This window comes from Lathamus discolor, chromosome 15, assembly GCF_037157495.1.
Source record: "Lathamus discolor isolate bLatDis1 chromosome 15, bLatDis1.hap1, whole genome shotgun sequence".
Lineage (NCBI taxonomy): Eukaryota > Metazoa > Chordata > Aves > Psittaciformes > Psittacidae > Lathamus > Lathamus discolor.
Genome location: NC_088898.1, coordinates 3755465 through 3767988, shown reverse-complemented (window position 1 = coordinate 3767988; position 12524 = coordinate 3755465). Strand labels below are relative to the sequence as shown.

Here is a 12524-nt window from a genome sequence, read left to right as displayed (position 1 = left end):
TATTCCACTGAGGTGACTGACCACACACGCTGCTGTGCTTTGGCTGGGACTATCTATAACAAAGGAATACATTTTCAGAAATGAATGTATTATTGAGTTTGTAAGAACATTTTTCCCCCTCGGCATTCCTTTTCAACAAGTTAGGCAAGTTCAAGAGCTGGTGGGTACATGATCATATCAGGCCTGATGATGTATTTGCTACAGAAGCATCATGCTGCCAGCAAAGCGGGTCAAGTTCTGAAGTTAAATAGCAAGGGACTTGGAGAGAATGGGCTTATTGTTTCTTCCTTCTACTACAAGCCCTGCACTTTGACACTGACTTGTTCTTCCTACAGGCAGGAAAGTATGAGCTAAGCCAAAACTGGAAAAAAATTACCAACTACCTCACTGAGTTCCTGCGCCCTGCGGGAAATAACCCCATCAAACCAAAGCAGACACGTTGCTAAAACCCTCGCTCGCATGCTTGGGCTATCGCTCCATCACTTTATAAAGGCAGTAGGTACTGCTGGCACGACACACGTCGCTTAGAAGTTACATTGCCATTCTTCTCTGCACACCCGGTCCTCCCACTGCGTCTGGGAGAAGGACACAGCCGAGCCAATTTTCTATTTCTGTTCACGGAATAGGACACAGGTTCAAACAGAAAACAGGAGACCATGGCAGGACAAGGGGTCAGGGCCCTGGGGGCCTCCATCACAAGTAGGCAGAATTTCAGTTTCATGTTTCTCCCCAAATAAAGGTATGTCTGGAATCACCCCCGCACCCCGGCTCCCATCTTCGAGACAGCTGCCCTGTCTCAGCTGCAAACTCTCGACAGTTTAACTGACCTGGATGGAAACAGGAACTTTAGTCATGGAATGAGCAAAACTGAGATCTTGTATTGCTTCACAGCATTTCTAACTATGGACATACATCTGTGAAGAGAGTCCTATTTCAAACCAAAATAGGTTTCCACACACAACCAACCCTGCACCAGGGCAGCAAAATTTAAGCAACGTTCAGTTCAGTTACTTCTATCTTGGCACATATATGAGCTATGCAGTCCCTGGGGGCTACGACAACCTTTGGGCCTGGGATTCATTTTGTCAGAGCAGCACGCAGTCCAAGACTAAAGCATTGTGTGTTTTATTTCACACCTCCACAAGCTCAAACTCAGCCTTCATCCCAGCGTGATGAGAAAATGTAGCGGATAAGGCTACCTCAGCTAAAAATTACCGGGGTGACACCGCCAACCTGCTCCACGACGCACTAAGGTATGCGTTAGCATGTTCTCATGCAGCTAAAATAAAACACAAGATGGAGAAACCTAAGTTTCAGCCCAACCAGCTGAACAGCTGCTCAGGCCCAGCCTGTCTTGTTTCAGCTGAAGGCCTCCTCTTGCATTACTGTGCACAGAAAACACTGATGCCTGGTAGGTCTTTGAGAACCTTCCCAGAAACCACACTGGAAGCTCAGGAGTCTCAGTAATGCAAGAGGTGAGTACATGAAACACCGGAAACCGAGTATCGCTGCTCTGGCCAGTGCTGTAAAGAGAAGCACCCACGTTATCACCTCCAGATACACAGAAACATGAGAGCAGGTGAGAAAAATGGGTAGTCATGTACACCCATGCTGTAAACGCTTGCAGCTGAAGACCACACAAAAGGCAGGGGTTTTGTTATTGTCTCCAACCACTCACTAACGACATCTGCAGTAACCCCTGAGCAGGTCAAGGTCACCAGGGCTTTGCCCCACTGCCGATGCCTGCCAGCGACAGCAGAGCGCTTTGGTCTTGCATGGGGTCACCGCGGAGCTCAGGACACGACCAGAGCTCAACGAAGCCTCGGGCTACTCGGTGCGCAGGCACCGGCAGGCCGCTGCCCGAGCCCGGGGAGCCCCCACCTGCCCCTCCTCAGCGGGCAACCGAGCACCTCGGCCCGCACACCGGGCCCCGCACCCGCCCCGCCCGGGCGGGGGTCCCAGTGCGCCCGTCTCCCCCGGCCGTGCCCCGCAGCGCCGGGCCGGGCCCCCCTCTCGGACGCGCAGCCCCCGCCGGATCCCCGAGCACCCACCGGGCCCGGCCCCCGGCCCCAGAGCGGGGCGGCCGCACCGGGCCGGGCCACGCCGAGGGTCCGCGGCGGGTGCGGGGACACTTAACTGTTGCCCGTGCGGCGGGCGGCGGGTCGCGGCTCCCCCGTCGCAGGCAGAAGCAGCTCCTCATCGCCCGGCGGGGCCGGCGCGGCGCGGCCCGGCGGGAGGAGCGGCGGCGGCGGGGGAGCGGCCTGCGGGCCCGGGCGGAGCGGGGCGGGGAGCGGCGGGCAGGCCGCGGCCCGGCCCCGCGCGGAGCCTCACCCGGCGGGGCGCCTTGTGCCGGGCCCCGGGGAGCTCCGGGGCCGCAGCAGCGCAACACGGCGCAGCCCGGGCTCCCCCCGCCGCTGCCGCCGCCGCCGCCGCCGCGCAGGCTCCCGCCCACCCGCGACCGGACCGCGGCGCGCAGGGCCCAGAGCCCGCCCCGCACCGCGACCCCCGCGGGCCGGCCCCGGGGCACTCACCGTGCGGCCGCGCAGCTGCCTCCCAGCGCCCGGCCCACCGCGGAACCGGCCCCGGCGCCCGGCCCACCCGCACCGGGCCCCACTGCCACCCCTCGGCCCCCGGAGCTCTGCCCACACCGGGGCACAGCGCTCGGAGAGCGGCTCCTGCCACAGCAACGCGACCCCCGTGCGGACACGGGCTCACCCGCTGCCCCCGCCTGGGTGGGGAACGCTCAGGTGCTTGGCCCGCCCCAGCCGGGAGCCTCTGGAAGGTGGGAAAGAGCTGGGTAATTGCAGCGCAGCCAACAGCACCTCGTTCCCTCTGAAACAAATCGCGTGTAGGAGACAAGCGTCAGCTGCCGTGGACTGCGGAAGGTGAACTGTGTCAAACAAAGCTAGTTTTATTCTTGAGAACACAGTCCCTGGGGTTGGGGGATAAGCAGTTTTGGGAGCTGCCTTGGCTTCAGTCAGGTATTCGATGCTTCCTCTTGCCATGGACTGACAAACAAGCTAAACATACATGGTGCAGAGAGGTCAGGGTTGGCCGGGCTGGCTGGGTCCACTTGCAGCACAGAGCCCATCCTGACCTGAGAGTCTGCAGTGGTCTGGTTCCGCTGAAGGTTATTGCAGTGATGAAACTGAGAATGCACTTACCAAATCAGCAGATGATGCAAATCACAACCTGGAACAGGAGCATGGCCTGTTGCCATCATCACAGGAGCTAATCCTGCAGCTACCCTGCGTTTGGTTTTGAGCACCTTACTGAAGGAAGGTCATCAGCAATAGTCTGGAGAGCAGCAAGAGTGGTGTAGGGGTTGATACCAATGGTCTTTGATGCAGGACTGAAAGAGCTGCTAATCTAAAGGAAAAGAAAAAATCCTGGGATGAAGAATGAAATAAAGAAGGAGGAAAACACCATAGTTTGTAGGTAAATTAAAAGGGAGGGCAGTAGCCTTCAATCCTTTGTGACAGACCAAGAGGTGGTGGGTGTGAAGTACAGCAAGAGATCCTGCAAAGATATGGTGAAAAACTTCAGTATAGCAAAGACAGTCAAGCAGCCTGGGGAGTCTTTATCTCACTGGTCACCTTGAAAGCACTTATCTGACATCACTTCGTCATTCCCTCGGGGCAGGGACCAGGCAAGTCTTCTAGGTCCCTTCTGGAGCTGGTTTCCTCTATTTTCCCTGATATGCTGCCTGCTCAGAGCCATGTTGTCCTCTGTGCTGGAAATGTGGCCTCTGACTTACAAGATGAGAAAGAACTCACTCGGATGTCACCCAAATTTCCTCCCAGTTGTCCTCTTTTGCCCTAGCAAAATCAGGTGCCACCTGAAGGTACATTTAATGGAGCATCCATCTTTGTGATTACAGGGCGATTCCTTTCCTGATATTCTGCCTTTACACCACTAACTCACTGGTTTCCTCCCCCTCTCCTTTATCTTTTGTTCAGATTTGCTCATTGTTTGCGGAGCTCTGTTCAACCCACTCTTTAACCACCTGGATGACTGTTCACTTCTTCCACTTTGGTTGGACTCTCTATCTACCTTCCTTTAGCCAGGCTGAGCTGAGCGGAGCAGTTGAGCAAGCAGCCCTTCTGTTGTTCCAGCTCCTTGCTCTTCATTCTGGTGTGGTCAGACTTACTACCAAGAGAAACACTACAAGCTTTGATTAGTGTGTGTTTGAGAGGCTTGCCTGGAGAGCAACAGGCACATTAGTGGTTTTGTACTCCCGTCCATAAAGCAAAGTGTTCTGCAACAGCAGGATCCTGGTGTTCCGTTTACTCCTGGATGCAGCTCTGGGTTGAGGCCAAACCTGTTCTGGCTGGTGGTTCTCTCCAGTAAACCATTTTAGACTGGTGCTTGTTGAGCCATGGTCATAACTGGGTATTCTTAACTACAGCTCTGTTCCCTACCACTCCACCAAGGCTTTCTGGCTTCTACCACATACAGCCCGTATGGCTGGTAGTGGCTTCTGGGTCTAAAGATTTAAAAAAAATGTATGTATTTTGAGCAATAAGGAATAAAATGCAGGTTTTTTTTTTTATTTGGAGAGTAATTTAGAGAGAAGGAAGGATGATGCCTGGTGGAAATGAGAAATATATGTCCCATACATAATATATGCCCCACATGCCCTATTAGAAATACAACAAGATTTCCTGAACTGAAGAAGTTGTTACACATTACAGTGTGCTAATGCTCCCCCACGGAGATGCTGATACTGAGAGAGTCTTTAGTGTAATAATATTAAAAATCCTAGAGTTTCAATAAGATCCTCCCTGCTACCACGGCGGTAGGAAATGAATTGATTCCAAAGGAAGACTCTAATTGCTGCTTAGTATCCACCAAATATTCCAAGATTCACTGCAAACATATATCCCAACGTGTCTGTAGCATGATCTGTAATAACACTTTTTCCAAGGAGACAGTCACTTTCCAGCACAGTTTAGCTGCTGCTCCAGTTTTACCCTCAGAGAAGCTGCTTGAGAGAGCTTCATAGACTTGCACAGCTCAGGGCAAACTCCCAGCCCTTCTGCCTGCGGAGACCTTTAAACCTTGTCAGAGTTCAGAGGCTGGGGAAAGGCACCATCATCATCGTTCACAGAGCATAAGCACGGGCTCTGAATCAGCAAATACTTGCACACTTGATATTAGATACATGAATAACTGAACTGGAGCTGGTTAATCTGCCAATGTAAAGTTACTCAAAAGCATAAGTATTTGCAAGTATATTTGAATATTTTACATAAAGCTTCTTCAAAATGCATTTATTTACTGAGACCATGTCTTTTCTCATGAGTTTGGCAGTCACGTACACACTGTCCAGCTTGAGCCAGTGTCTTGTTTTCAGGGCACTGAATAGGAGGAATTTCAGCCACTCTTGGCCACAGTGCTGGAGCTGTAGCTGAATGAACACAGCTCCCTCATCGCCGAGTGGCTGGACACCAGGGTTCACATCCTCCAGAACAGAAAACAGAGCCAGTATCGTGGTGTCTCCCACGTACCACAGGGGAGCTGCTAAATCTGCTCTTAGGTGAGAGACTGGACTGAGATAAAAGGCTGCAGTTGAGCCCCACCACCGTCTTTACATTTCAAGCTTCCTGTAACAGTAAAAACTGCCCATTCCCAGACAACACCTCTGCAGAGCAGCATAGCACAGAATAAAATGCAGAATCCTCATTTACTATAAGCAGTCTGTGGTGCAGCCTGTGATGCACTGCTCCCAGCTTGCTTGGTAAGGCACAGCATAGATGTTGCGTGCTGCACTGATGCCAGGACGAGGCGTGCAGCACCGAGGGCTGGTGCAGGGGGCACTGGCCCAGCTCTACTTTATGTGGAGCAGGAACTCCTTGCAAGCACTGGTCAGGCTTCACCACCAAATAGGATCCCAGTGTGCAGGGGGACAACCCACAAAGGATTGTGCATCCTCATCCTGACTGTCGGCTCAAGCCCTTGTTTAAAATCCTTTATGCTGCAGGAATTCCTCTCTGTAGCCACATTTCATGTAGCAATGAAATACTGCTGCACGTACTATTTTTTCTATGCCTGCCTTTAGAGAAAAATCAGCCCAGAGTTTAATTTCATGCTGGAGCTGCGGCAGGTAGGTGGAGGCTCAGCTACCACCTGGCTTTAAGATTTCGTTAAGCTATCTCTTAGTGCACCAGAATGTCTTTTTGCAGCTACAATTTCCCTTCTATATTCCTATTCTAAATCTTGGCTTCCCTAAAAGTAATGAGAAGGGCCTTGTATCTCCCTTAATTTAGGTACCTCCAAGTGGAAAAGGTGTGGCTGCCCAGATGCATCTCTCCCTGAGAAAGCTCTGTGTGGTTTTGTTTCTAGCAATACCCAGGCAAGATGCACCAGAAACCCTGTGACCCTCCATCCTTGTGTCCTCAGCAGTCCCCAGTGCTCGGCGCACAGCACTGCCCTACCAGATCAACAACAGCAGAGCTAAACCTCCACTTCTACAATAGTGGCAAGTTTTTACCTTGCCAATGCAGGATTGCAGCATACACAGGGCTCTTTACAGCACGAAGCTGCAACATTCAGCCCCGCTATTTATTATATTATGGATCATAATATTTAAGTGGCCTGGATATAACCCTGTAACCAGTTTTTCTTGACAGAACGAGTATTGCTCAGCGCATACTTAGAGCTGTCTATAAAACACATTTATGAAACGTTCATAAATTTCCCATCATAGCAAACCCCATATCAAGGCCCCCGCACTGATCCCAGACCCCTTGAACAGGCAGGGGCTGCCCATTCCCCTGGGCTCCAGTGTGCCCGGGAGAAGGCTTTTCCAGCTGGGATATCAGTACAGAGAATAAACAGCCCTGCTCATTGAGCTATGCGTGCTCACCAGTGTTTCTGTCCTACCTGGTGACAAAGTGCTCTGGGGCAGGAGCACCACCTTAGACCTCAAGTGTGGATGGCCCTACAGCAGAGTGCTCAGTCCTTCATGCTTCTGTTGCAGCTATCACTCCCATGCATGGTCCCTCATGCTTGTGTTGCAGCTCTGAGTCCCAGGAGATGCTGCACCTCATGCAGAAGCCTGCATACAAAAGGACAAAGCTGTATTTAGTGTTATCAGCTCCTCACTTAGCTCCAGGTCAGCAAAGCACTAAAAGCAAGTGCTCAGGCTCAAGCATGTGCTTAACCAGCTCCTGAATTAGAGGAATGTCTGCAGGGTCAGTGACTTAATGGCAGTCCCAAAGGAATGAGCCTGCGTGTGTGCTTGCTGCAGTCAGATGCACACAGCTGGAGTGCTGGAGCCACCACCATGTCCCAGCTTTGGCAGGCTCACGCAGTGGGGCAAGTCCCTCGCAGGGTACCACACAGATGTAGGGTACAAGAGTGATGCATCCTTACCACAAGTGGGCGGGATCAGAAACTGGTGGGCATTCGGCAGGGGCAAACAGGGTCCTGGTTTTCTGACCCTTCTCCCCAAGGGGATCATCAGACACTCCAGAACAGGGGAGGAGCTTACACAGGTCAACATCCTGCTGGTGCCCATAAGTGTGTTTCCAGGATCTTGCATGGAAACCAGCTCTGGCTGGCAGCCGACTTCCTCCATTCCCACCACACGTGTTTAGGAAAATGTTGTTTGCAAGCGTATTCACTACCTGGAGCATCACACTCATGGATCATGAGTGAGCAATGCCTGGAAAGTTACCAAAATAGCCTCTGCAGGAAATTGCTCCGAGCTGTTGTTTGAGGGATCCACTCCGGAACAGAAAAAGTGATCTGGAAAAGCCACTATTTTTTTTATCTCCCGTTTGCTTTCCTAGCCTATAATTTTTACTAAATAACACCTATGCAGTACAAGTAAGTCCTCACATTTGTATTTTAGTCCCCATTTCAGTTATGATGTACTGAACACTAATATACGACACCGCTAGTGAGCACTGTGATTTACATCGGACCCAGTAACTGCTCCCACCAGGACAGGCATTTAGCTCACTCCTTCTAAAGGGGTTCAAGGAATTCCTCAACTGAGGAGGTGGTCCAGGAGAAGCGACTTTCACCAGTCCCCTCCCAGGACAAGGAAACCAGGGCCCAAAGCATCCATCACTTGCCTGGGTCACAGGGACCCACTGCCCTGAGGTGCACAGGATGCCAGCACCATTTAACAGCACAAGTCTGCATTCATGATCCCTGTTTCAAGGCCCTGCAGCCAGGACCAGCCCTATTTGTTCCACAGAGACAATCCCAGGACTGAGGTACAGCTGCTGTTCCACTCAAATGGAGGGCAGAAAAAACCTCCATGCAGCTTAATTACCAAGGAGAGCCACACATCCAGATTCCCATATTATGAATAATAGCCACAGCGAGATGGAAACCTTTGCTTGAATAATTTTGAATGATGAACACATTTGAGGAAATAATGTTTTCTTTGCAAATCTCCTCTGATGAAATGCTACTGCTTGTCTTGCTTTCAGGGTGGGCACTGTCCCAATGCCATCCCCCAGTGCTGCCCCAGGCCTGGGCCAGCACACTGCTTGCTGCTGTGCCAAGACATTCCCTGCGGATACGTGCAGGGAAAAATCCACAGTGTCCATCAGGGCTGCAAAGCTGCTGCCCTAGGAACAAGCTGGCAGCAAGTAGCATTCAGATGACTGGGTGTTTGCACGGAGGAATGCCAGGGAATGAGTTAATAGGTGACCAGTTGGCAGGCAGCAATGGGAAGTCGGTCACAGTTCAGCTGCCTTTGCAGGGCTTTTTCTGTGTCTCTTCTCCATTTGGATCCCAAAAATATGGTCTTCAAACTCCCCAAAGCAGGGCCACAGCCAGCACCTTTCATTCCTTTTAAACCAAAAGAAACAGTTAACACAGTGGTTAAACTGCTGCAGCCAGAGGATTAATGCCCCCTTTTCAGCCCCAAGCCATCCTCCTTGCCCTGCTTCCCACCATCACAGCATGTGCAGGACCATAGCAGCATCGGGTAATACCAAGGGCTCCATTCCCTCTGGTAAGAGCACATCGGCTCCCTTCGTCACAATTCCCAGGCCAGCTGGCAGCATTAGACACTGTTGCTTGGCTCCTTGGCTACTGCAGCTTGTGCACATTAGCACCCCAGCGAGTTTCCCATCCGTCTAACAGGACTCAGTGTGGATAACGATGCCAAAGCCAGTCGTAACTGGTCAATTACAGCATCACTGGGAGATCAGAAAAATTGCAATCCAAATACCCTTAATGAAGAGCCAGCGGGAACAGCGAGAGCCTCTCCAGGCTGTCCCCAAACACAAGGTCACCTCCCCAAGGGCATCACAGCACCCTGATGAATTACATAGCTGAGGCTCAGGACCGGAAGTGGGGTCTTCATGTTAAAACCTAAACCCACCATGACCAGCAGTGGAAGCAGAAGCCCTGACTCTGCCAGGAGGTTCCAAGCACCACGGTGCAACCACAAGCAAAGCCTCCCGTGCAGGCAGCTACAGTGATTGCTGGGAAGAGGCTGCACATTCAGCGCCTGCTTAACATCCTCCCAACTTTACTAGTACCAGAAGCATCACATCTATAGGATCCCTGGAGAAAAAACACACTTAATCCTTACAAGGAGGCAGATAAAACCAAAATGAAGCGCATCAGGCAGTTCCCTCAGAAGGATTTCTGCAACGTTGGGAAGTACAAGAGGATGGGTATCATGTGACGGGAGAATCTACAGATCACCCAGCATCACTAATGAGAAGCTATTCTTTGAATGCATAATGTGACATCCCACTTTGCTTGCTTTCCAGCTTTGCATTTACTCCCACGTAAGTTTTGAGGTTTTTGTTCCAGAATTACAGGCCTGTGGATCCCTCAAAGCACATCCCGAGAGCACAGACACTTCTGAAGCAGGATCGCTCCCCTGCTGCCGAAATCATCCTTTTCTTGCTAACCAAAGGGAGGCTCAATGCAAAGCCAGAGCAGCTTTGCTTTCAGGGTGTATAATGTGCATCAACAACACAATAATGAGCTGACATTGGAAAGAGAAGGGCTCTTCTAGCTCCTTTCTAGCTGAGAGGATGCTTGTGCCAAGCACAGCTTTCATATGGAAAGTGGTGCATTTTTTTAGTGTAAATATTTTAAGAACAATGTTTTATAAGAGAGGAAAAAATCTCACCTGAGTTCAACAGGAAGAGCCGTTCAGTTTCTTCTTTCATTGTCAAAGACCTCGCTGCAGGACGCTCCGCTGCCTCTGTCTCTTCGTAACTGTGGGATTTATTACAGTAACTTGGCCTGTATTTCATTTCTTGGCTGTTGTGTTTCTCCTGTCGGTGCTACTCTGCCCGCCAAGGAGGGGAAGAGCCCATGCATCAGCCTCGGTGGTGTGCCAGCCCAGTGCCAACAAGCATCTTTCCAGGCCTCAGGTTGGGAGCAGGTCCCTGTGCCCCGGGGTAGCAGCAGAGCAGTAAGTGCTTGGGCAAGCGTGTGTACACACAGAGATGCTGGGGCCCCACTGAAGCAGCAGGGCAGGGACCCCATAGATACCAGAAGGAGGCAGGCAGGGATGGCAATGGCCAGGGTCAGGGTCAGGTCCTCATCCAACCATCTGGAAAGTCCATGGTATGAGACAGACCAAGCCGGAAAGCTGACCCACAGGTCAGATCACATCCATGGGGACAATGCAGGACCAAAGCCAAGCCAGTTAGGGGCTGGATCCACAGAGTCTGTGAGGCCTAAATCTGCTACAGCATAGCTCAGAAAGAGCTAAGTACCCAAGAGCTGAGCTTAAATGGGCTCCTTGGGTGCTTGACCCAGGTGGGGCTCATCCCAGCCATTAGGGCAGTTAGTGCCCTAGGCTCTGGGTGGAGCTTTCCAGGAAGTGCTGACATTTCCCATAGGTGTGATGACTTGTGCCTGTTCTCAGACAGACAGAGGAGGTTGGGTGTTGCTGTGATAGTCCACTGAAGGAACCCCAGTTATCGCCGTGCTCAGGGCACCCTGCCTGCCCTTTCCAGTGGCATAGTGACTGGAGATTCTGACCCTATGTTGGGAAAAACCACCTAAACTAATCAGAGGTTAAACCTCGTGAAGTCCTTGGTATGCCCCTGCAGATGGGACTCCCATTGTGCTCCAGTCAGGTCTGGGCAGCAACTGGGGGAGAGTCTGTGTGGCTGGAAGCCTGCACAATCACATATCTGGACAGCAGGAGAATAGGCTGAGAAATGTCTCGTCCTATCCTGCCCTGTGTATTGCTGTTTCCATCTTGGAAGTGACAGTAAAACAGCATCCATATTACGGTGACATTAGTAGAATAGCTGCCACAGGGTTGCCTCCTGCTTTATGCTTTTCAGGCAGAGGCCAGCAGCAAGAGATCAAAAACTGTTTTTATGTTGCTTCAGAGCTGTGTTGGCTCAATGAGCCAACAAACCCTGCAGTGCCGGCGTGCATCCTGCTAGCGCTGCTTAGCACTCGGAGCATTAAATTATTGACAGGATGCTGCTTGTGAACCTGCAGCACTCCTGACCCAGATCCTCGTCATCACTAAACCTGGGAGACAGAAGTCTCCAAAATGTCAAATTTGCTGAAATATTCATATTGTAAATACAGATGGTATAAAACCTCCAGCGAGGTTACAGCCTGCGTATTTACTTATGTCAGCTCCACTACCGAGAGCGAATGAGTCACAGCCACTTTATTAAATTCACACGCAATAGCAAGGAAGGCGACGCACGATGTTGAATGGCTTTAGGTGACACAAGCTCCTTGCATACATTACTGCTCCCAAGGAAAAATGCTCCTCTCTCCTCTCCGCTCTGACACAATATTAACTCTGCTTTCTCCATTGCCCTGCTGGAAGCAAGTCAAAGCTGCAGCATTATTTCCACAACAGAAGGTGCAACAAGCAAATGGGCATTAATCCTGAATAATGGATCCAGCAATGTCAGGGACGAGCATCTCCCGCTCGTGGGGAATGCAAAATCCTGGAGGAGGGTCCCAGGCCAAAGCAAGCTTTTGGAGCAGCACAGCAGAACTGTCCTGGAGGAGTTAAATGCAGCTCTGTCCTGGGAAAAGAGCCTCTGTCCCAGGAGGATGGATGGGAGCAGATTTCAGACTTTTGTGTAGAGCCTGGCCTGTATCTGCCCTTCCTGCTGCTCGAGTATTTGGGCAGGAGAAACAGGGGACCAAACCCAGATCTCCTGCAGGGATATGGAGTTGGGCCAGTTCCAATTAGCACATAGAATGGTTTGGGTAGGAAGGGACTTTAAACCTCATCCAGTTCCAACCCCTGCCATGGGCAGGGACACCTTCCACTAGGGCAGCTTGCTCCAAGCCCTGTCCAACCCTGCCATGGATGGGGCAGCCACAGCTCTGGGCTCCCTGTGCCAGCATCTCAGCACCCTCACAGGGAAGAGCTTCTTTCTAGTATCTCATCTCAGTCTCCCCTCTGTCATTTTAAAGCCATTCCCCTTGTCCTATCACTACAGGCCCTTGCCAAAAGTCCCTCTCCAGCTTTCTTGTCAGCCCCTTTAGGTATTGGAAGACTGTTATAAAGTCTCTCCTGATAAATTCTTTCTAAGAACTCCCTA

At 51.4% G+C, this 12524-nt stretch overlaps 1 protein-coding gene and 1 long non-coding RNA gene across 7 annotated transcripts in view; both read right to left on the bottom strand.

Annotated features, from left to right (window-relative positions):
• The window catches only part of MVB12B (multivesicular body subunit 12B), a 58021-nt gene extending 55338 nt beyond the window's left edge, over nucleotides 1-2683 (bottom strand). For 5 of the 6 annotated variants that reach the window (XM_065695320.1, XM_065695317.1, XM_065695321.1 and 2 more), the window contains exon 1: nucleotides 2138-2247. In XM_065695320.1, coding sequence (XP_065551392.1) covers nucleotides 2138-2200 — 63 coding nt within the window. In that variant the 5' untranslated portion in view covers nucleotides 2201-2247. Of the gene's footprint in view, nucleotides 1-2137; nucleotides 2248-2531 lie in introns of those variants that run through there. The other variant, XM_065695319.1, reaches the window with a different exon arrangement.
• A 2495-nt stretch (nucleotides 2684-5178) lies between these two features.
• LOC136022266 (uncharacterized) lies at nucleotides 5179-10680 on the bottom strand. The gene is made up of 2 exons (XR_010616105.1): nucleotides 10115-10680; nucleotides 5179-7060 (listed from the first exon to the last, which is right to left on the bottom strand). It is a non-coding gene; the product is annotated as an uncharacterized LOC136022266 (long non-coding RNA).
• Between the last annotated feature and the right edge of the window lie 1844 nt (nucleotides 10681-12524).